The sequence below is a fragment of the Triticum aestivum genome, chromosome 4D (assembly GCF_018294505.1).
Source record: "Triticum aestivum cultivar Chinese Spring chromosome 4D, IWGSC CS RefSeq v2.1, whole genome shotgun sequence".
NCBI lineage: Eukaryota > Viridiplantae > Streptophyta > Magnoliopsida > Poales > Poaceae > Triticum > Triticum aestivum.
The window spans coordinates 82,041,005-82,065,984 of NC_057805.1; the positions used below are offsets into that span (position 1 = coordinate 82,041,005).

At 46.7% G+C, this 24,980-nt stretch overlaps 1 protein-coding gene across 1 annotated transcript; it reads right to left on the reverse strand.

The window, feature by feature from the left end:
* Positions 1-22,132: 22,132 nt before the first annotated feature.
* LOC123096343 (peroxidase 43) lies at positions 22,133-23,894 on the reverse strand. The gene is made up of 4 exons (XM_044518046.1): positions 23,578-23,894; positions 23,289-23,474; positions 23,046-23,208; positions 22,133-22,952 (listed from the first exon to the last, which is right to left on the reverse strand). Exons 1-4 carry the CDS (start codon positions 23,788-23,790, stop codon positions 22,525-22,527), a joined length of 990 nt encoding a protein of 329 aa, XP_044373981.1. The 5' UTR covers positions 23,791-23,894; the 3' UTR covers positions 22,133-22,524.
* Between the last annotated feature and the right edge of the window lie 1,086 nt (positions 23,895-24,980).

Below are 24,980 nucleotides of genomic sequence, written 5' to 3' on the forward strand. Positions count from 1 at the left end.
TGCTCCTTTATATACGGGGGCAAGGGGGCACCCTAGAGACACAACAATTGATCGTTTGATCTTTTAGCCGTGTGCGGTGCCCCCTCCACCATAGTCCACCTCGATAATACTGTAGCGGTGCTTAGGCGAAGCCCTGCGTCGGTAGAACATCATCATCGTCACCACGCCGTCGTGCTGACGAAACTCTCCCTCAACACTCGGCTGGATCGGAGTTCGAGGGATGTCATCGGGCTGAACGTGTGCTGAACTCGGAGGTGCCGCGCGTTCGGTACTTGATCGGTCGGATCGTCAAGACGTACGACTACATCAACCGCGTTGCGCTAACGCTTCCGCTTTCGGTCTACGATGGTACGTGGACAACACTCTCCCCTCTCGTTGCTATGCATCACCATGATCTTGCGTGTGCGTAGGAATTTTTTTGAAATTACTACGTTCCCAAACAGTGGCATCCGAGCCAGGTTTTCTGCGTAGATGTCATATGCACGAGTAGAACACAAGTGAGTTGTGGGCGATATAAGTCATACTGCTTACCAGCATGTCATACTTTGGTTCGGCGGTATTGTTGGATGAAGCGGCCCGGACCGACATTACGCGTACGCTTACGCGAGACTGGTTCTACCGACGTGCTTTGCACACAGGTGGCTGGCGGGTGTCAGTTTCTCCAACTTTAGTTGAACCGAGTGTGGCTACGCCCGGTCCTTGCGAAGGTTAAAACAGCACCAACTTGACAAACTATCGTTGTGGTTTTGATGCGTAGGTAAAAACGGCTCTTGCTCAGCCCGTAGCAGCCACGTAAAACTTGCAACAACAAAGTAGAGGACGTCTAACTTGTTTTTGCAGGGCATGTTGTGATGTGATATGGTCAAAGCATGATGCTAAATTTTATTGTATGAGATGATCATGTTTTGTAACCGAGTTATCGGCAACTGGCAGGAGCCATATGGTTGTCGCTTTATTGTATGCAATGCAATCGCCCTGTAATGCTTTACTTTATCACTAAGCGGTAGCGATAGTCGTAGAAGCATAAGATTGGCGAGACGACAACGATGCTACGATGGAGATCAAGGTGTCGCGCCGGTGACGATGGTGATCATGATGGTGCTTCGGAGATGGAGATCACAAGCACAAGATGATGATGGCCATATCATATCACTTATATTGATTGCATGTGATGTTTATCTTTTATGCATCTTATCTTGCTTTGATTGACGGTAGCATTATAAGATGATCTCTCACTAAATTTCTAGATAAAAGTGTTCTCCCTGAGTATGCACCGTTGCCAAAGTTCGTCGTGCCCAGACACCACGTGATGATCGGGTGTGATAAGCTCTACGTCCATCTACAATGGGTGCAAGCCAGTTTTGCACATGCAGAATACTCAGGTTAAACTTGACAAGCCTAGCATATGCAGATATGGCCTCGGAACACTAAGACCGAAAGGTCGAGCATGAATCATATAGTAGATATGATCAACATAGTGATGTTCACCATTGAAAGCTACTCCATTTCACGTGATGATCGGTTATGGTTTAGTTCATATGGATCACGTGATCACTTAGAGGATTAGAGGGATGTCTATCTAAATTGGGAGTTCTTAAGTAATATGATTAATTGAACTTAAATTTATCATGAACTTAGTCCTGGTAGTATTAGCATATCTATGTTGTAGATCAATAGCTCGCGTTCAGCTCCCCTATTTTATTTTTGATATGTTCCTAGAGAAAACTGAGTTGAAAGATGTCAGTAGCAATGATGCGGATTGGATCCGTGATCTGAGGATTATCCTCATTGCTGCACAGAAGAATTATGTCCTTGATGCACCGCTAGGTGACAGACCTATTGTAGGAGCAGATGCAGACGTTATGAACGTTTGGCTAGTTCAATATGATGACTACTTGATAGTTTAGTGCACCATGCTTAACGGCTTAGAATCGGGACTTCAAAGACGTTTTGAACGTCATGGACCATATGAGATGTTCCAGGAGTTGGAGTTAATATTTCAAGCAAATACCCCGAGTTGAGAGATATGAAGTCTCCAACAAGTTCTATAGCTAAAAGATGAAGGAGAATAGCTCATGCAGTGAGCATGTGCTCAGATTGTCTGGGTACTACAATCGCTTGAATCAAGTGGGAGTTAATCTTCCAGATAAAATAATGATTGATAGTATTCTCTAGTCACCATCACCAAGTTACTAGAACTTCTTGATGAACTATAATATGCAAGGGATGACGAAAATAATCCCCAAGCTCTTCGTGATGCTAAAATCGGCGAAGGTAGAAATCAAGAAAAACATCAAGTGTTGATGGTTGACAAGACCACTAGTCTCAAGAAAAGGGCAAAGGGAAGAAAGGGAACTTCAAGAAGAATAGCAAGCAAGTTGCTGCTCAAGTGAAGAAGCCCAAGTCTGGACCTAAGCCTAAGACTAAGTGCTTATACTGCAAAGGAACTGGTCACTGGAAGCAGAACTACCCCAAGTATTTGGCGGGTAAGAAGGATGGCAAAGTAAACAAAGGTATATTTGATATATAGATTATTGATGTGTACTATACTAGTGTTTATAGCAACCCCTCAGTATTTGATACTAGTTCAGTTGCTAAGAGTAGTAACTCGAAACGGGAGTTGCAGAATGAACAGAAACTAGTTAAGGGCGAGGTGACGATGTGTGTTGGAAGTAGTTCCAAGATTGATATGATCATCATCGCACACTCCCTATACTTTCGGGATTAGTGTTGAAACTAAATAAGTGTTATTTGGTATTTGCGTTGAGCATGAATATGATTTGATCATGTTTATTGCAATACGATTATTCATTTAAGTTAGAGAACAATTGTTGTTCTGTTTACATAAATACAACCTTCTATGGTCATACACACCAACGAAAATGGTTTGTTGGATCTCGATCGTAGTGATACACATATTCATAATATTGAAGCCAAAAGATGCAAAGTTAATAATGATAGTGCAACTTATTTGTGGCACTGCCGTTTAGGTCATATTGGTGTAAAACGCATGAAGAAACTCCATGCTGATGGGCTTTTGGAATCACTTGATTATGAATCACTTGATGCTTGCGAACCATGCCTCATGGGCAAGATGACTAAGACTCCGTTCTCCGGAACAATGGATCAAGCAACAAACTTGTTGGAAATAATACATACTGATGTATATGGTCCGATGAGTGTTGAGGCTCGCGGCGGGTATCGTTATTTTCTGACCTTCACAGGTGATTTGAGCAGATATGGGTATATCTACTTGATGAAACATAAAGTCTGAAACATTTGAAAAGTTCAAAGAATTTCAGAGTGAAGTGAAAAATCATCGTGACAAGAAAATAAAGTTTCTACGATCTGATCGCGGAGACGAATATTTGAGTTACGAGTTTGGTCTTCAATTAAAACAATGTGGAATAGTTTCACAATTCGTGCCACCTGGAACACCATAGCATAATTGTGTGTCCGAACGTCATAACCGTACTTTATTGGATATAGTGCAATCTATGATGTTTCTTACCGATTTACCACTATCGTTTTGGGGTTATGCATTAGAGACAACTGCATTCACGTTAAAAAGGGGCACCATCTAAATCCGTTGAGACGACACCGTATTAACTATGGTTTAGCAAGAAACCTAAGCTGTCGTTTCTTAAAGTTTGGGGTTGCGATGCTTATGTGAAAAAAGTTTTCATCCTGATAAGCTCAAACCCAAATCGGAGAATTGTGTCTTCATAGGATACCCAAAGGAGACAGTTGGGTACACCTTCTATCACAGATCCGAAGGCAAGACATTTGTTGCTAAGAATGGATCCTTTCTAGAGAAGGAGTTTCTCTCGAAAGAAGTGAGTGGGAGGAAAGTAGAACTTGATGAGGTAACTGTACCTGCTCCCTTATTGGAAAGTAGTTCATCACAGAAATCTGTTCCTGTGATTCCTACACCAATTAGTGAGGAAGCTAATGATGATGATCATGTAACTTCAGATCAAGTTACTACCGAACCTCGTAGGTTAACCAGAGTGAGATCCGCACCAGAGTGGTACGGTAATCCTATTCTGGAGGTCATGTTACTTGACCATGACGAACCTACGAACTATGAGGAAGCGATGATGAGCCCAGATTCCGCGAAATGGTTTGAGGCCATGAAATCTGAGATGGGATCCATGTATGAGAACAAAGTATGGACTTTGATTGACTTGCCCAAATGATCGGCGAGCCATTGAGATTAAATGGATTTTCAAGAGGAAGACGGACGCTGATAGTAGTGTTACTATCTACAAAGCTAGAATTGTCGCAAAAGGTTTCGACAAGTTCAAGGTGTTGACTACGATGAGAGTTTCTCACTCGTATCTATGCTTAAGTCTGTCCGAATCATGTTAGCAATTGCCGCATTTTATGAAATCTGGCAAATGGATAAACAAAACTGCATTCCTCAATGGATTTATTAAAGAAGAGTTGTATATGATGCAACCAGAAGGTTTTGTCGATCCTAAAGGTGTTAACAAAATGTGCAAGCTCCAGCGATCCATCTATGGACTGGTGCAAGCATCTCGGAGTTGGAATATACGCTTTGATGAGTTGATCAGAGCATATAGTTTTATACAGACTTGCGGTGAAGCCTGTATTTACAAGAAAGTGAGTGGAAGCACTACAACATTTCTGATAAGTATATGTGAATGACATATTGTTGATCGGAAATAATGTAGAATTATTCTGCAAAGCATAAAGGAGTGTTTGAAAGGAGTTTTTCAAAGAAAGACCTCGGTGAAGCTGCTTACATATTAAGCATCAAGATCTATAGAGATAGATCAAAACGCTTGATAAGTTTTCCAATGAGTACATACCTTGACAAGATTTTGAAGTAGTTCAAAATGGAACAGTCAAAGAAAGAGTTCTTGCCTGTGTTACAAGGTGTGAAATTGAGTAAGACTCAAGGCCCGACCACGGCAGAAGATAGAAAGAGAATGAAAGTCATTCCCTATGCCTCAGCCATAGGTTCTATAAAGTATGCCATGCTGTTAAGGCATATCTCTCTAGACGTAGTTTTGGTGATTGATGACAACATGTTTGCGGACTAATCGTGTGCTTTGAGCATTTCAGAGATTCATCATTCGGCACGAGACGATTTCTTTCCCCTCGGAGTGTCATTCAAGACGGTGTAGCTCTTTCGCTTCTTTTGGTGGATTAGTTTCGTAGGAGTCACCGTACTATCAAGAGGGGGTCCGCTTTGGTAAGGCTAGGGTGGAATCAACACGTACACATCCTCTTTACACCCTCTGAGCCTTTCCGCTTCATTGGAGTTTCCTTTCCTCTCTCTTTGGGCTGAGTCTAGTCCCAGTGGTAGTACCGCGGTACCCAGCGGTAGTACCGCTTAGGGGTCACAAGCGGCAGTACCGCTCTGCAGCGGTAGTACCGCTGGTGGGTCCTCAACAGTAGTACCGCTACGGTACCAGGTCCCTACCGCGTCGACTCAAGGGGTCATTTTTCGTGTCGGATTGTGCGGTACTTCGCAGCGGCAGTAGAGCGGCAGTACCGCTCTTAAGCGGTAGTACCGTCCTACCACCGCGCCAGTACCGCCCATGTCCATATCTCCCCTGCCCTCCAGTCTCCACGGTAGTACCACCGTGGGAGCGGTAGTACCGCTTGTCTAAGCGGTAGTACCGCTGCCTTATGCGGTAGTACCGCCCTCTGCGGGGGTGTTGTGGGGGGTAACGGTTGGATTGTTCCCCCCACTATATAAAGAGGTCTTCTTCCCCATAGTTGACTCACCTCTTCCCCCAAAAGCTCCATTGTTGCTCCAAGCTCCATTTTCGCCCGATCTCTCTCCCTAGCCAATCAAACTTATTGATTTGCTTGGGATTGGTTGAGAAGGCCCCGATCTACACTTCCACCAAGAGAAATTTGATTCCCCCACTTATCCCTAGCGGATCTTGTTACTCTTGGGTGTTTGAGCACCCTAGACGGTTGAGGTCACCGCGGAGCCATAGTCCATTATGGTGAAGCTTTGTGGTGTCGTTGGGAGCCTCCAATTAAGTTGTGGAGATTTCCCTAACCTTGTATGTAAAGGTCCGGTCGCCGCCTTCAAGGGCACCAATAGTGGAATCACGGCATCTCTCATTGTGTGAGGGCGTGAGGAGAATACGGTGGCCCTAGTGGCTTCTTGGGGAGCATTGTGCCTCCACACCGCTCCAACGGAGACGTACTTCCCCTCAAAAGGAAGGAACTTCGGTAACACATCCTCGTCTTCACCGGCTCCACTCTTGGTTATCTCGTCCCTTTACTTTCGCAAGTTTACTTGTGTTATATCTCTTGCTTGCTTGCGTGCTTGTTGTCATTGCATCATATAGGTTGCTCACTTAGTTGCATATCTAGACAACCTACTTTGATGCAAAGTTTAATTTGGTAAGGAAAAGCTAAAAAATGTTAATTGCCTATTCACCCCCCTCTGGTCAACTATATCGATCCTTTCAATTGGTATCAGAGCCTCGTCTCTTTTTAAGGACTTTACCGTCCTAAGAGTATCGTTGACGTCGTAGACGGTGTGGAGGAGCACTCCGGTGTGAATCCGATCTCGTCTACGGGAGATGGGGGAACCGCGGTCTCTCGTGAGGAATTAAATGTGGCGTTGGACACATTGAAAACCTCCATGACTACCGAGGTCGAAAGCATGTTTAATAAATACTTAGAAGGGCTTAAGCTTTCCACCGCACCGTTGAAAGTGGGTGATCCCGCCAACAAGGTGATGGATGCTACCTCCGACAAAGGGGAAGCTACTAGCGAGAAAGCTCCTTCTTCTAGTGGTAAAAAGGCACCAGCATCTTTGCCCATGTGGAACCTCCACTTGTCTATGGTGGACCGCTCCCTTCCACTCATTTAAATCATGCCGGACCGGCTCCTAAGATTGAGAAGAATGTAGATTTTGATTCTTGGGTCTATCATTTTAAGCGTCATTTAAATCATGTGAACACCAACCTTTGGAGAATCATTGAAGAAGGTTTTTATCCGCATGACCGAAGTGTTGGATGAGTTCGTTGCTATGAGCATCTTGGACAAGACCACCGACAATGCGGTTCTTCGCTCTCAAAGAGTAAAGAAGCCCAACCTTGCTCTAAAGGCCAAGGTTAGTATGGAGGAAGAGGAAGAAGAGGAAGAAGAGAAGGGCAACCTCGAAGATACGAAGTATGCCTATCATGAACACATGGCTCTTGCTTCAAGGCAATTTTGGAGCAAGAAGAACACAAGGCCAAACTTCAACAAGAACAATTCAAGTGGCGCAAAGGGCAAGCAACGAGTGAGGACTTGCTTCAATTGTGGCAATGTGAGCCACTTTGTTGCGGAGTGCCCTTACGAGAAGAGGGAAGACAATGGTGGCAAGCTCATTAGAAAGGACAAGGCCAAGTCGTTCCCCAAAAAGAGCAACTTCATCAAGAAGACTCCTCCCAAGGCATTGGTGGTACAAGAGGAGTACAATGAGGATGATGACGATGATGAAGATGGTGAGTCGGTTGCCATGGCCTCCGTTGCCATTGCGATGACTCCACGGATGTCTCTCTTCGGCTCACCCAATGAGAACATCACCGCCAAGTGCCTCATGGCTAAAGCCACCAACAAGGTAACCCCCAACATCAAAACTACCATCATTAATCATCCTTCTTCGACGGATAGCATTGATGAACATGAGGGGACAAATGTGGAGGAAAATGAGTTTGAGACCTTTATGGGTAAACTCAAGGGTAAATCCAAGAAGCACTTCGTTGCTCTCTTGGAACAACTTGGTGAAGCCAATGACATGATCGAGGCTCACGAAGATACCATCTCTAAGATGGAGGGGCATAGTCGTGACTATGCCGATGAGATTTCAGATCTTTCCAATGCTCTTGACGAAGAGCGTGGTCTTCGTTTGGCTCTTGAGGAGTCATACAACGATGATCATGCTAAGTTAAAAGAAAGATCTTGATCATGCTCTTGTTGTGTCTCGTGTGCTAAACTCCGAGAAGGCAAAACTTGGGGTTGATCTTGCTAGAATTAAAGAGGAGTTTGACATTCTCGACAAGGCTCACAAAGTCTTGAAGGGTGTTCATGCTAGCCTCAAGGAGTCTCATGGTCAACTCCAAGTAAAGCTAACTAAGGAGAAAGCCACCTTTCCTCATATGGTGTTAATTGATAATGCAAATGCTACTAACCCTTGTTGTGAGCATGTGCATCTTGTTGAGGAGAATGCTAAGTTGAAGGAGCAACTTGAGAAAGGCCTTGTGTCATGCATACAAGGTGAGAAGAACCTCAACGACCTTTTGAGAAACCAAAAGGAAGTTGTGGCCAAGGAGGGGATTGGGTTCGCACCCAAGCCCAAGAACAAGAAGAAGAATGACAAGACCAAACGACCTCCTCCTCTCAAGCAAACTTTTGTGAAGGAGGGAGAGGGTGCTTCCAAGGAGAAGAAGAACAATGCGAAGGGTGGCGGTGTCAAGAAGGGCAATACCACCCCATCCAACAAAGCCGACGACTTTAATCCTTCTTATGTGTTATGCCGTGCTAGTGATGGGCATGTTTATGCCAAATTTGTTGGTTCTCCTCATGAGTACATTGAATGGTCTATTTGGGTTCCTAAGACCCTTGTTACTAACATCAAAGGACCCATTACAAAATGGGTACCTAAAAACAAGCATTGATCTCTTGTAGGTGTTTGCTTCCGGTGGGGGATCATGGTTGCTCGATAGTGGAGCTACAAATCATATGACCGGAAGCAAGGACTTGGTGGTGGACATGCACAAGATTCCATCTATGCCCACCAATGTCGAGTGGGGTGATGCCTCGTCCTCTAAGGTATTGGGACTCGGCAAAGTAGTCATTTCTCATGATCTCACGATCGAGAAAGTCATGCTTGTTGAGTCCCTTGCATACAATTTACTTTCCGTTTGTCAACTTGCCATCATGGGCTTTGCCACCTTCTTTGATATTGATACCGTGGCCCTCTTGTGGAGCAAGACTCTTAAAGTAGCCTTTGTTGGGCATGTCGAGAACGGTCTCTATGTGATTAACTTTTCGGAGCGACCCACTAAGACCGCGACATGCCTAATGGCTAAAGTTGACGTGGGATGGCTTTGGCATCGCCGTTTAGCCCATGTCAATATGAGATCTTTGCAAAGTCTTCTCAAGGGGGACCATGTCCGTGGACTAACGAACGTTAGTTTTGCTAAAGATCGTGCTTGCAGTGCTTGTATCGAAGGAAAGCTTCATGAGAAGGCTCACCCTCCCACGACTCTCATTTACTCGAAGAGGCCTTTGGAGCTCCTTCATTTGGATCTCTTTGGGCCTCCATCCTTTGATAGTCTTGGGGGTAGAAAGTATTGCTTGGTAATTGTGGATGACTATTCAAGATACACTTGGGTGTATTTCTTCAAGAGGAAGAGTGAGACCCAACAAACCGTCATTGACTTTGCAAATGAAGCCCAACGTCAACACAATGCAAAGATCTTGACAATAAGAAGTGACAACGGCACCGAGTTCAAGAACTACACCTTGGATGAGTTTCTTAGTGATGAGGGGATCAAGCATCAATATGCCGCACCTTACACCCCTCAACAAAACGGTGTTGCAGAGAGGAAGAACCGGACATTGATGGATGCCGCAAGGACCATGATGGCGGAGTTCAAGTCTCCATACAACTTTTGGGCCGAAGCCATCAACACCGCGTGTCATGCATCCAATCAGCTCTACCTCCGCAAGGGCTTGAACAAGACTCCATATGAGATACTCACCGGTAACAAGCCCAACCTCAAGTACTTTCGGGTGTTCGGGTGTAAGTGTTTCATTCTCAATAAAGGTGTTCGGTTGTCTAAATTTGAGGCTAGAGCTTATGAGGGCATATTTGTTGGTTATGCTACAAACTCTCATGCTTACCGTGTCCTCAATAAATCCACGGGACTTATTGAGGAGACGTGTAACGTGGAGTTTGATGAGAATAACGGCTCCCAAGTGGAGCAAAGTGGCACTTGTGATGTAGGTGATGAAATTCCTCCTCAAGCCATAAGAATAATGGGTGTTGGTTTTATCCTACCCATTGAGGAACCCCTTGTGGCCGAAGGAGAAGGACAATGCTCCACTCAAGTGGAGCCATCACCAACCCAAGGCCCACACGCTTCCGAAGAACAAAGTGAAGGCCCTCAACCTCATGAACAAGACCAAGGGCAAAATCATGATCAAGATGGTGGAGACACACCAAGTGATGCCCAAGGTCAAGTTCTCTCCTCCGAGCAAGTTCAAGATCAAGAACAAGCTCAAGACGGCGCTCAAGATGATCAAGTGACCGCTCCTCAACTCACCTCCGAGGAGGAATTGGAGCGTCGTGCCGCCAAGATTGCTTCCAAGCTCTCCACCAAGGGTCATCTCATGAAGAATATGCTTGGAAGCATTCAAAAGGGGGTAAGCACTCGTAGACAATTGGCAAACTATTGTGAACATCACGCGTTTGTCTCTTGTGTGGAACCCCAAAAGGTATATGAAGCTCTCGAAGATCCGGATTGGCTCAATGCCATGCATGAAGAACTCAACAACTTCGAGTACAACAAGGTGTGGAGATTAGTGCCAAGGCCAACGGGGAACCACAATGTCATTGGAACGAAGTGGATATTCAAGAACAAGCAAGATGCTCATGGGACCATCATCCGCAACAAGGCACGATTGGTGGCACAAGGCTACTCCCAAGTCGAGGGTATCGACTACGGTGAAACCTTTGCTCCGGTTGCTCGCCTTGAATCTATTCGTTTGTTGATTGCTTATGCTTCTCATCACAACTTTAAGTTGCAACAAATGGATGTGAAGAGTGCTTTTCTTAATGGACCTATTAATGAGTTGGTGTATGTCAAGCAACCCCCCGGGTTCGAAGATCCCTACTTTCCCGATCATGTGTATCAACTCGATAAGGCACTCTATGGCCTTAAACAAGCCCCACGTGCGTGGTATGACCACCTTACCGAGTTGTTACAAGATCGTGGGTTTGAAGTTGGGCTAATTGACCCCACTCTTTTTACTAAGAAGGTCAAAGGGGAGTTGTTTGTGTGCAAACTATATGTTGATGACATTATCTTTGGTTCCCCTAACAAAGCTTTCAATGAGTAATTTGCCGCACTCATGACCTCAAAGTTCAAGATGTCTTCCATGGGAGAGTTGAAGTTCTTTCTCGGTTTCGAAGTAAAGCAAGGAAGAGAAGGAACCTTCATCAACCAAGCCAAATACACTCAAGACATGCTCAAGAGATTCAAGCTAAGTGATGTCAAGCCGGCGTCCACTCCAATGCCCACCAAGTGCCAACTTGACATCGATCCCAATGGTAAAGCGGTGGATCAAAAGGTATATCGCTCCATGATTGGTTCATTACTTTACCTTTGTGCATCTAGACCGGATATCATGTTGAGTGTGGGAATTTGTGCACGTTTTCAAGCCGCACCTAAGGAAAGCCACTTTGTGGCGGTCAAGCGAATCTTTCGATATTTGGCTCATACCCCAAACTTTGGCTTATGGTACCCAAGAGGAGCAAACTTCAAGCTTGTAGGGTATTCGGACTCCGATTGGGCGGGAGACAAAGTGGATATGAAGTCCACTTTCGGAGGGTGCCAATTCCCTGGTTGCTCTTTGGTAAGTTGGTCTTCTAAAAAGCAAAGTTGTGTCTCTCTCTCGTCCACCGAAGTGGAGTATGTGGCGGCCGGGAGTTGTTGTGCACAACTCTTATGGATGAGGCAAACTTTAAAGGACTACGGTGTCATTTGTGACAAAGTGCCTCTTTGGTGTGACAATGAAAGTGCCATCAAGATTTCTCTCAACCCGGTGCAACACTTCAAGACGAAGCATATTGAGATTCGATATCACTTCATCCGGGATATATTAGGCGAGGGGAGATCGAGCTCAACTATGTCAACACTCATGATAACCTTGCAGATATTTTCACGAAGCCGTTGGATGAAGCAAGATTTCGCGAGTTAAGGCATGAGCTAAATATCATTGATTCGAGCAATGTTGCTTGAACACTTTCACTCCCCACCATACTCGACTTGTTATCTTGTTTAGGTGTAGGCATGGACATAGGGGGAGTGTTGTTCTCTTAATGAACTCTCCCTCCCATTATTATGCATAAATTGAGCAACTCTTTCACATTAGCCATTTTTGATGGTACTTGTGCTTCAAAGACGAGTTTTGGTCATGGGCCCAAGGATAATTCTTCGCGGTGCCATACCAATTGACTCAAACATAGGTGGCCTCGGCCACCGCCCTCTCTTCTAGAGGTGTGTGGTTCTTGTCCTCGTGCTGATGCTTTTGTTGCTGTGTGTTTGCTCTCTTTTCTTGCCGTTTGTTTCTCTTTTCTTTTGAGCTAAGCCTTTGTGTCTAGTCTTTGGAGTATTGGCTGGGCGGTACTACCGCTGGTGGTGCGCGGTACTACCGCTTATGTTGACAAGCGGTACTACCGCCCGCCCGAGCGGTACTACCGCTGGGGAGCGGGATCAGGGGGTTATGTCGGGGTAGGCGGAGGTTTCTCCTCCCCATACCCATTCGCACCACCCCTTCGTCCCTCTCCCTCTCTCCAACGACTCCTCACCGCGGGAGGGCTCCGGCGGGCCGCCGTCTCCGGGCCATCCCTCTCCATTCCTTTCGGTGGAGTCGATCCCCACCTCGTCCTCTTGCCATGGATGCCGGTATTGCCCTCGTTCCTTCTCTCTTTTTGTCTAGTTCTCAGATCTAGCGTTTTTGGGGCAATAGTGGTTGCATATCTAGATTTTTGGCTAAATCTCGGCTTGAGTAGTTTGGAGAAGGCGTCTAGACTATGTGGATTAAGTTTTGGTAGCATTATTTTTGAATTTGGCAGTCCGGTAGTGCCGGATCTGACCACGGCAGTAGGAACCGCCGGTTCCCCGTCTTGCGCGGTACTACCGCTCCCGCTGGGGCGGTACTACCGCTTGGGCGGTACTGCCGCCTATGGCCAGCGGTACTACCGCTGCCTGCCAGATTCCATCATTCCCCTACCTCTGTTTGATCCATGTTGTTTTGTTTGAAGGCTTACGCTTTTTCTTTCGTGTTGGTTCTTTTTGTTCGTGTGTTTGGTTCCAGGTGGTGAACATCCTGAGGAGCAAGTCCGTCGTGTCAACCCCGGTCGTGCAACCTCTAAGCGCTACCGCACCTCTGAGTCAGTAGGTGCTTCCTCAAGTGCGGCTCCTCCGCCTCAACATCAGAAGAAACTTGCCAACAGGCCGAAGCCAAAGGGCAAGACTGTGACTGAGTTGTCTGCTAAGGAGTTCTGGGAAAGGCGTCGCCGCAACCCCTATGCGGAAGACCAAGAACCCAATTTTGTCAACCGCCCGTTCTGGAACCGCTTTCAGTTTGCCATCTACTTTGATGTGATCAAGGCCAAGAAGAATCTCTTTGTTAGTGTTCGCTCCATCGACACAGATGCCATGGAGAAGGATCCTGAGTACTTTGGTGAAGCTCTTCAGATGTGTACTCAGCTCAACATTCTCAGAATCATGCAGTTCAACAAGGACTTTGATGCAGATTTGGTGGCTCAGTTCTATGCTACTGTCCATCTTGGAACTGATGAAGAAAGGACTCTGACCTGGATGACAAATGGCAAGTTACTGTCTGTCAAGTGGAAGGCTTTCATGGAGTTACTTCATGTGGAAGATCGCGGGCTTGAGACTCCTATCGGCTTTCGCCCTCACCGCAACGTCAACTCCACTCACAAGCAAGCTCTCTGGCCCTACTGCACTGTGAAGGTTCACCCTGTGACTAAGAAGGAAACCTATGAGTTGTCTACCTACCTGGACATCCTTCATCGTGTCTTTCGAGAGACCCTCTTTCCTCGCATCGAGAATCTGGATATGGTCCACTCCTATCTCGTGGATATGCTTCTCTTCTGCCAGCATGAGAAGGAAGCAAACACTGGCGAGTCCCTGGACATTTCTCATGTTATGTGGTCTGAACTTCTCACTGCCATTTCTGAGCACAAGTGCTCAATCTATGGTCCATTTATCATGCTGCTCATTGAGAAGGCCTGGGCACGTGTCCATCCCCAGGTGATGCTGGAAACTGGAGAATTGGTCTCTCATGAGATCAAGCATCTGAGGAAGAAGGACAGTTGGGGCGTCCCAGCCCCTAAATCCGGGGGGCCATCTACTGCTGCTGACATGGAGACCGAGGATGGGACTGAGGCCGATGATGACGATGAGGATTATGAGCCTTCTGGGACAGAGCCCTCTTTGGCAAAGAAGATCAAGTGCAAGATGAAGAAGCTCTTCTGCATGGAGTCTCGTGGTCAGTACATGACTCATGTGGCTGAGAAGAAGGCCAGGGGGCGTCACAAGGAGCTCATGCGTCAGCTAGGTGCGACCGTTGTTAGTGGGTCTGAGGGCCAGATCACCGAGGAAGAGGAGTGGATTCAGCAGCACTGTCCATGGACCGATTCCGACACCGAGCAGTTTCCGACTGAGGATGGCGGTGCAGATGACCCTGCTGGGATGTGATGAGAGAGCTCCTCAGTTTGCCTTCACCTGGAGCCGTAGCGTCGCTCTTTGCCCTTTTGGTGTCTCGATGCCAAAGGGGGAGAGAGCTTTGGGATTTGCTTTATGCTTTATGGTGTCGTCGTTTTCTGTGTTGTGTCGTTGTGTTTTCTCGCGATTTTCCGTGTTTGGTTGTGTGCCAGTGAGACCTAAGTTCCAGATATATGGTGTAAGACATATGCTACCTTATCTTTATCTATGTCTTTCTAGTACTTTGGTATCTTATGAGTTGCTTGTCTATCATGTATCCTATGCTTAGGTTGTTGGACTATAAAATATAGGGCGAGTGTTGATCCTAATGTGTGTGTCCTACATTCCAAAGGCACTACCAACTAGGTGCACACATTCAGGGGGAGCCCGTCTATATTTTGTAGTTCTAAGTTTCTTTACTTTCATGATATATCCTTGTGCAAATCCCTGGTTGTCATCAATCCACCAAAAAGGGGGAGATTGTTAAGGCATATCCTCTAGATGTAGTTTTGGTGATTGATGACAACATGTTTGCGGCCTAATCGTGTGCTTTGAGCATTTCAGAGATTCATCATTTGGCACGAGACGATTTCTTTCCCCTCGGAGTGTCATTCAAGACGGTGTAGCTCTTTCGCTTCTTTTGGTGGATTAGTTTCGTAGGAGTCACCGTACTATCAAGAGGGGGTCCGCTTTGGTAAGGCTTGGGTGGAATCAACACGTACACATCCTCTTTACACCCTCTGAGCCTTTCCGCTTCATTGGAGTTTCCTTTCCTCTCTCTTTGGGCTGAGTCTGGTCCCAGTGGTAGTACCGCTTAGGGGTCACAAGCGGCAGTACCGCTCCGCAGCGGTAGTACCGCTGGTGGGTCCTCAGCAGTAGTACCGCAACGGTACCAGGCCCCTACCGTGTCGACTGGAGGGGTCGTTTTTCGTGTCGGATTGTGCGGTACTTCGCAGCGGCAGTAGAGCGGCAGTACCGCTCTTAAGCGGTAGTACCGCCCATGTCCATATCTCCCCTGCCCTCCAGTCTCCACGGTAGTACCGCCGTGGGAGCGGTAGTACCGCTTGTCTAAGCGGTAGTACTGCTGCCTTATGCGGTAGTACCGCCCTCTGTGGGGGTGTTGTGGGGGGTAACGGTTGGATTGTTCCCCCACTATATAAAGAGGTCTGCTTCCCCATAGTTGACTCACCTCTTCCCCCAAAAGCTCCATTGTTGCTCCAAGCTCCATTTTCGCCCGATCTCTCTCCCTAGCCAATCAAACTTGTTGATTTGCTCGGGATTGGTTGAGAAGGCCCCGATCTACACTTCCACCAAGAGAAAATTGATTCCCCCACTTATCCCTAGCGGATCTTGTTACTCTTGGGTGTTTGAGCACCCTAGACGGTTGAGGTCACCGCGGAGCCATAGTCCATTGTGGTGAAGCTTTGTGGTGTCGTTGGGAGCCTCCAATTAAGTTGTGGAGATTGCCCTAACCTTGTATGTAAAGGTCCGGTCGCCGCCTTCAAGGGCACCAATAGTGGAATCACGACATCTCGCATTGTGTGAGGGCGTGAGGAGAATACGGTGGCCCTAGTGGCTTCTTGGGGAGCATTGTGCCTCCACACAGCTCCAACGGAGATGTACTTCCCCTCAAAAGGAAGGAACTTCGGTAACACATCCTCGTCTTCACCGGCTCCACTCTTGGTTATCTCGTCCCTTTACTTTCGCAAGTTTACTTGTGTTATATCTCTTGCTTGCTTGCGTGCTTGTTGTCATTGCATCATATAGGTTGCTCACTTAGTTGCATATCTGGACAACCTACTTTGATGCAAAGTTTAATTTGGTAAGGAAAAGCTAAAAATTGTTAGTTGCCTATTCACCCCCCCTCTAGTCAACTATATCGATCCTTTCACATGCTGTGTACGAGATCTATTGTATACCCTACCACTGAGTTTGGCAAGGGAGTACAATAGTGATCTAGGAGTAGATCATTGGACAGCGGTCAAAATTATCCTTAGTGGAATAAGGATATGTTTCTCGATTATGGAAGTGACAAAAGGTTCGTCGTAAAGAGTTACGTCAATGCAAGTTTTGACACTGATCCAGATGACTCTAAATCTCAATCTGGATACATATTGAAAGTGGGAGCTATTAGCTAGAGTAGCTCCGTGCAGAGCATTGTAGACATAGAAATTTGCAAAATACTTACGGATCTGAAGGTGACCGACCCGTTGACTAAAATTATCTCACAAGCAAAACATGATCACACCTTACTACTCTTTGGGTGTTAATCACATAGCGATGTGAACTAGATTACTGACTCTAGTAAACCCTTTGGGTGTTGGTCACATATCGATGTGAACTATGGGTGTTAACCACATAAAGATGTGAACTATTGATGTTAAATCACATGGCGATGTGAACTAGATTATTGACTCTAGTGCAAGTGGGAGACTAAAGGAAATATGCCCTAGAGGCAATAATAAAGTTATTATTTATTTCCTTATTTCATGATAAATGTTTATTATTCATGCTAGAATTGTATTAACCGGAAACATAATACATGTGTGAATACATAGACAAATATAGTGTCACTAGTATGCCTCTACTTGACTAGCTCGTTAATCAAAGATGGTTAAGTTTCCTAACCATAGACATGAGTTGTCATTTGATTAATGGGATCACATCTTTAGGAGAATGATGTGATTGACTTGACCCATTCCGTTAGCTTAGCACACGATCGTCTAGTATTCTGCTATTGCTTTCTTCATGACTTATACATGTTCCTATGACTATGAGATTATGCAACTCCCGTTTACCGGAGGAACACTTTGTGTGCTACCAAATGTCACAACGTAACTAGGTGATTATAAAGGTGCTCCACAGGTGTCTCCGAAGGTACTTGTTGGGTTGGCGTATTTCGAGATTAGGATTTGTCACTCCGATTGTCGGAGAGGTATCTCTGGGCCCACTCGGTAATGCACATCACTTAAGCCTTGCAAGCATTGCAACTAATGAGTTAGTTGCGGGATGATGTATTATGGAACGAGTAAAGAGACTTGCCGGTAATGAGATTGAACTAGGTATTGAGATACGGACGATCGAATCTCGGGCAAGTAACATACCGATGACAAAGGGAACAACGTATGTTGTTATGCGGTCTGACCGATAAAGATCTTCGTAGAATATGTGGGAGCCAATATGAGCATCCAGGTTCCGCTATTGGTTATTGACCGGAGACGTGTCTCGGTCATGTCTACATAGTTCTCGAACCCGTAGGGTCCGCACGCTTAACGTTTCGATGACAGTTATGTTATGAGTTTATATGTTTTGATGTACCGAAGGTTGTTCGGAGTCCCGGATGTGATCACGGACATGACGAGGAGTCTCGAAATGGTCGAGACATGAAGATTGATATATTGGAAGCCTATATTTGGATATCGGAAGTGTTCCGGGTGAAATCGGAATTTTACCGGAGTACCGAAGGGGTTACCGGAACCCCCCGGGGGTTAATGGGCCATAGTGGGCCTTAGTGGAGAAGAGGAGAGGCGGCCAGGCCAAGGGCCGCGCGCCCCTCCCCCCTAGTCCGAATAGGACAAGGAGAGGGGGCGGCGCCCCCCCTTTCCTTCTTCTCCTCCACCTCTTTCCCCCTCCACTCCTAATCCAACAAGGAAAAGGGAGGGAGTCCTACTCCCGGTGGGAGTAGGACTCCTCCTGGCGCGCCCCCTCCTGGTCGGCCGCACCTCCCCCTTGCTCCTTTATATACGGGGGCATGGGGGCACCCTAGAGACACAACAATTGATCGTTTGATCTTTTAGCCGTGTGCGGTGCCCCCCTCCACCATAGTCCACCTCGATAATACTGTAGCGGTGCTTAGGCGAAGCCCTGCGTCGGTAGAACATCATGATCGTCACCACGCCGTCGTGCTGACGAAACTCTCCCTCAACACTCGGCTGGATCGGAGTTCGAGGCACGTCATCGGGCTGAACGTGTGCTGAACTCGGAGGTGCCGTGCGTTCGGTACTTGATCGGTCGGATCGTGAAGACGTACGACTACATCAACCGCGTTGTGCTAACGCTTCCGCTTTCGGTCTACGAGGGTACGTGGACAACACTCTCCCCTCTCGTTGCTATGCATCACCATGATCTTGCATGTGCGTAGGAATTTTTTTGAAATTACTACGTTCCTCAACACCGACATGTGGGGGCTAGGCGGAGAGAAGCTTATTACATCTTGAGGAAGCCGCACCACCTCGCCACACAAATCCTAAATAAACTAAAATACACCTAAAAAGTGAGCAGAGCCTTCCTGCCGGCTGGGGTCCATCATGTCTCCATTGCCCTAATGTTATGAAAGACGAGGCAGATCAACAACGACGCCGGCGAGAGGCGGGAAAACCTTACTATTTCCGATGGTTTTCTCATTCACCACCGAGTATACTTCCTTACTACTCCCTTCATTCTTAAATGTAAGTCTTTTTAGATATTTTAGTACGGACTACATACAGAGCAAAAAAAGTGAATATACACTTTAAAATATGTCTATATACATCCGTATGTATTTCATATTGAAATCTCTATAAAGACTTATATTTAGTGACAAAGGTAGTAGATGAACAAACTATTACATCACGGTAAACTTTCATCTAAATGTGTAACTAATTTGTAGAATTGATTTAGAAATAATGATGGGTAGCTTTACATTTTCTTATAGAATTCTATGAATTTCAGATACTATATTATGCCATGTGACATATACTCCCTCCATTTCTAAATATAAGTCTTTATAGAGATTTCACTATAGACTACATACGGAGTAAAATGAGCGAATATATACTTAAAATGCATCTACATACATCCAAATGTAGTCCATAGTGGAATCTCTACAAAGACTTATGAACGCAGAGTGCACGTAGTTCGCTTGTGTTTTAGGATTTGGTTGGGGGCGGGTGGCCAAAAATTACCTTTTTAGCACGAGTACATTGAGCCCCTTTTTTAAAATTCAAAATAACGACCCAAATTTTTGTCTCCACGCATGTTTAGCACCGCAATATACCATGCCAAAATTTCACCAATATACATGCGTGCATGTGATATATAAAAAAGTGACAAAATACAAATTTGGGGCTTGCTTTCTGTTGATTTTGAGCTGAAATTTTGTCTTTTTGTGCAGCGTATAATACAATGTATTATTGAACGAAATTTCACAAGTATTTGGATCCACATGCATGCATATTCATGTAAAAAACATTTTTTTAATTCTTTTAAGCACCACTTTTGAGGGGTTAAAAAAACTGTTTGTCTAATTCACATCTAGATATTTTTTAAGGATGTCACATCTAAGTTCCCACAAATAGATAATACGGCAACAAGAAATAAAAAAACAAGGACAAAAAAGATAGATCACAAACAGAGTGAAGATCAGGTTAGATGTGACATAACTATGTCACATCTAGATGTGTCCTAGACAGACCCTAAAAAAATGGTCCAATTCACCTGTGCACTGAAACTCTAAGAGTCTACTTTAGGCCGCGCTTAGTTCGTCGTTTCTCCATCGAATTTATTTTCCACCTGGAAGTTCACCAAGGATGGGGTGTACTCTGCTTCGTCTGCTTACAAGGCACAATTTGAGAGTCTCACATCGTCCGATCTCGTTCACTCTGTATGGAGGGTTTGGGCCACCCCTCGGTGCAAGTTCTTTGCTTGGCTAGTCCTTCAAAACAGGATTTGGACATCGGATCGTCTCATACGTCGCGGATGGCCAAAGTGTGGCCTCTGCCCACTTTGTAAGCAATGCCAGGAGTCGGCGGCCCACCTCCTCTTCCAATGCCGCTTCACCATCTGCATTTGGAACCATATTATTACGTGGCTTGGCATGCACCACATTTCTACGTCGATATGGCAGACGAGGACTTCGGTGAAAGACTGGTGGAACGGCAACCTTCAGATTCGCCTTGGCTCCCCTAAGGCGCTAGCCTCCTTGATGATGCTTATCTCATGGGAGATATGGACAGAGCATAATGCAAGGTCTTTCGAAACACGGCCATCCCTTCCATGGTCCTAATCTGTAAGATCAAAGAGGAGGTGTCTCTTTCGGCAGTGGCGGGTGCAAAGCACATGAGTGCTGTAATGCCGCGAGAGTAGACATTTTATTTTGCCGCCTTGCGGCCCTTGTTCGATAACTCCTTTCTTAATCAATGAAATGACAAATCTTTTGCGTTGTTTAAAAAAATCGGGTGGAGAGAAAACGGAGCGTGGGAGGTGTGTATTATCTTTTCACGGGGGAAAGGCACAAAACGGCCCGTTTTTTCAGAATTTATTTTCGGGAACTTGTTTGGAACCAAACCTACTTGGTTATGGAAATTCTTTTAGAAGTAACCAAACACTCCAACACTCCGCGGCGTTCGCACTTCAGCAGCGTGAATCGCAATTCAACTGCACAATCTAGTGGACTCATAAATAGCCGCCCGATCAGCTTTCGTTAGGCTAGCCATTCTCATGCATTTATGAAACTGAGGGGGGTGTTTGGTTCAGGGACTTTTTAGTCCCAGAGACTAGAAAAAGTCCCTAAAAAGTCCCTAAAAACCAAACGGGAGGGACTTTTTCTATAGGGACTAGAAAAAGACTCTACTAGAGAGTCTTTTTTGATTAGTCCCTGGGACTAGAAAAAGTCCTAGGACTTCTGAACCAAACACCCCCTGAATTCTACCTTCTGCCAACGGTAGCAGATGTAGTTTCAAACACCGGACCCACAAGCTGGAAGAAAAGTAGTAGTACTCTAAATTTTATCGGATTTGCTAATTCTCATCTACTCCCTCCGTAAAGAAATATACTTAGTGATCTAAACACTCTTATATTTCTTTACAGATGGAGTAACTCCTAAGCCATCTGATTAATCAAACAAAAAAAGAAAAAAAACATACAACTCCTCGCGTAAAATCAAATAGTGTAGGGTTCTGACAAAAAAGGGATAAAAACAACTTGCAGTGTTAAGGGATAGGCCAATTGATTCAATGCTACTAATACTAGCTCTAAATTTGCAGCTACTCAATGCGAAAAAAAGTTCTCGTCCCCAATAAAGACAAACCCAGCTAACGCTGCCAACTTCCTGCTCTCCCAACTACCAAAACAAAGCATGGAAGCAAAGGCCATTGCATCAACAGGGCAGTACACTTTTACTCAATGATGTGTCTCAGCTACCCAATTGCATCCTCCAGCTGACACATTCAGCGCTCTGCAGCTTGGATTCTACCACATGAATATGCACAGGAGTTTTCTTTCACCGCGGTGACTTAGCAGGAGCTAGGCCAATTTGGTAAACCCAGGAGAAACGCATTAACTGAGGTCTTCCTTACAGTTCCATGCACCTCGTGAAAAGTAAAGATTTCCTTGGGAGCTCTTTCAACGAGATTTGGTCCTCGACAATCCAGGTCCCTGAGTGGCTGAATTTTTTTGATCTTGTGCGTTGTCTAGACCTATCAATATCATGGTGCAACGACGACGAGCTCTGCTACGGCCTCGACACTTGATTGTGGTACAAAGATTGTACATAGTACTCCTATATACCAGAAGAAGATTTTGTTTTGCAACATTTGACACTTCTTTCCAATTGCAGTTGGCACAGATAAATACCCCAAAAATCCAAGACAAGACCATAAATTACACCTCCACTTAATTGCACATATGGTGTGTGTAGTGTACATACAAGCATACAGAAGCACATCTTATACCCTAGCTATGAATTTAATCTCGCTTCCAGCCGCTGCAAAAGAGAAAACTGCACAGATCCTTGGCCGTACGTACTAGACCTTGGCGCCAGAATCACATGAATCCACTAAATTTCCCCTCTCTCTTTTCAATAACATGTACACAATAAATTGAAGAAGAAGAAAAAGCCATGAAAGCGCCACGAGACCGGGCCATGCACCCACGAGATGCATGTCCGCATGGGCTAGCTAGTGATTTTCATCTCCAGCTAGCCAAACCAGTACTCCGGCCGGCAGCGCAATGAATGGAATCTGGATCCACGGATGTGTCTCTCTCAGTTGAACTTGGAGCAGACCTTCCTGACCTCCCCGCTGGCGCCGGTGAGCACGCCGATGCTGCCCATCTTCACCATGGAGTCCGCGAAGTCCTGGCGGAAGTAGGGCCCGAAGATGGTGCTGAGGAGGCCCGAGTAGGAGTCCACCACGTCGACGGTGCTGGTGTCGTTGTAGAGCGCGGCGTCGGAGGCGATCACGGCGAAGCCGTTGCGGATGTTGCGGAGGATGGAGGTGTCGAAGACGCGCTCGCTGCCGCGGTCCAGGGAGACGCGCGAGTTGGAGTCTCCCGGCGCGCACCGGGACTTGAGCTCCGACAGGAAGCCGTCTGGGATCGACGGGTCTGACCCGAGCCCGCCGCCCGGGAGCGGGAATTTGTAGAGCCGGTCCTGGATGAAGAAGCATGCCGTGGTGCCCACCGTGTGCGCCGCTGCATGCATGCCGCCATCGATGGGTTAGGGACATGAGTCCGTGGTCGATCGAGGGAACGCAAGGAAACAGATGGGTTGGTTTGCTTGGTTACAGCTGAGGAGGACGAGGTCCTTGTCGTCGAGGCCGCTGGCGCGGAACTTGGAGCGGAGCACCTGGGCGGAGTCGCGCACGTCCGGCAGCACGTCACCGTCCCGCACGTTGGACACCTTCCCGTCGCGGCGCCCTGTCGGCACGTCGAACGACGGCCCGCCGGTCTGCACCAAAGAAACCGATCAATTCCCACTTCCATCCATGCAGGCATATGTGCAGCGTGCATGAGGATGTTACTACTTACGAATGCGACGGCGTCGCGCGCGGCGAGGACGACGATGTCGGCGCACGAGACGACGCCGGGGCACTCGGACTCGAGCTGCGCCTTGGCGTTCTCGATCACGTCCATCCCGCGGAGCCCCTGGTGCTTGTTGTTGTCCACCTCCGCGTTGTTGCTCCCGCCCTTGATCAGCACCGACGCGTCGCACCCCTGAGATCGAGAGGCGCAGAACCAGGCGAATTCCCACGTCAAACACACTACGAATTACTTCCTTTACCCTGGCGAATTGCCGAGGGAGAGCGCGCGTACGTACCCTGACGAAGCAGTCGTGGAACTGGAGGCGGAGGAGGGCGGGGAGGATGGTGGAGTCGGCGGCGGCGGTTCCCCGGACGACGGACGCGACGGTGGACTCGGCGCTGGGGCACGACTTGGAGTAGAACCCCACCTGCAGCTGCCCACTGGAGCTGGCGACGCTTGCTCCTAGCACCACCAGCAGCAGGGCCACGGCACCGCTGGCAGTACCCATCCTAGAAAAGAATCTAGAGAGCGAGGAGCTTGCGAGAGAAAGAGAGAAAGAAAAGGCCCGAGGAGAGCTAGGATCAAGGTCCTCTGGGTGGCGTTAATGGGGTTTTATAAGCTCTCGTCCGGTGGAGAAGTAGAGCCGTAGGCCAGCCAACACATGGATGATTTGACCTCACCGCAAAGAGTAGGTGTCAAGCATTTAGTGGTACAAAACTGCATACTGCAGCAGCAGCAGCATGAACTCTTCGCTGTAGGAGGGTCTTGCCGAGGTGAAGTTTGTCATATTTGGAGTACAGGTGTCAGCAATACGTAATTTCACAAACAACAATCTGGACCAGTATTTACTGTAGTACTGAAGACATGCATGAAAGCCCAAGTGAGGATTTTACGAGGAGGATTCTGGTGGGAGATCGGATCCAAATGCGTCGCATAGTAGATTCTTCATGCGTCCTTTCGGATTTATAACGTGAAAGAAAATGTCGAGTACGGCGAAGCTGATGAATCTACCACCTAGTCCCAGAAGTTGATCTCCCAATTCAATCTTTGCGGGGACACGGCCATGAATGCCATACACGGTTCCGGGAATAGCCGGGGAGAGAAGTTTCTCCTGGACCATGGTGAGCCTGGCCGGCCATGCGTCCATGTGCGCGGGCCACCGGTCGGTGTTGATGCGCGCGGCTCCAGCGTGCCACGATTTATGGCCCAGTTGTCACGGCAAAAGGGCATGCGGCAAGTTGCCGGCGAGTGAGTAAAGATTTGCTGCCGCGGCATGGCAGCTTGCATGCATGCCATGAGATGGCCGCAGCCGGATTGGCTCAACTACGAAAGTGTGCGAGTTCTCCCCTGATTTTGGGGTTTCTGGGCTTTATGACAGAGCAATTCCGTGCAGGGAGACGCTTTGCATCATGCTAGTCATAGTAGGAGTAACATAGATGCCACATAAGAAAAAAAATAATGTGTCATGTAATTAAAAAGGAGAGAGATAAATAAAGTACTAACATAATATGTTACCATCACATGGCGGTTTCCAATATAAAATGAGTCTACAAAGCAATAAATGAAGACATGTATGTTATTACATGTATGACACTTCCCACTATGAAGATAGTAACATGGACTGGTAACATATGTACTCCCTCCGTTCCTAAATATAAATCTTTTTAGAGATTCCATTATGAACCACATACGGATGTA

Coding starts and splice junctions, on each gene's coding strand:
- LOC123096343 (XM_044518046.1), bottom strand. CDS start 23,790: ATGGGTACTGCCAGCGGTGCCGTGGCCCTGCTGCTGGTGGTGCTAGGA. Junction 23,475..23,577: donor TCCACGACTGCTTCGTCAGG/GTACGTACGCGC, acceptor TCTCGATCTCAG/GGGTGCGACGCGTCGGTGCT. Junction 23,209..23,288: donor CGCGCGACGCCGTCGCATTC/GTAAGTAGTAAC, acceptor TCTTTGGTGCAG/ACCGGCGGGCCGTCGTTCGA.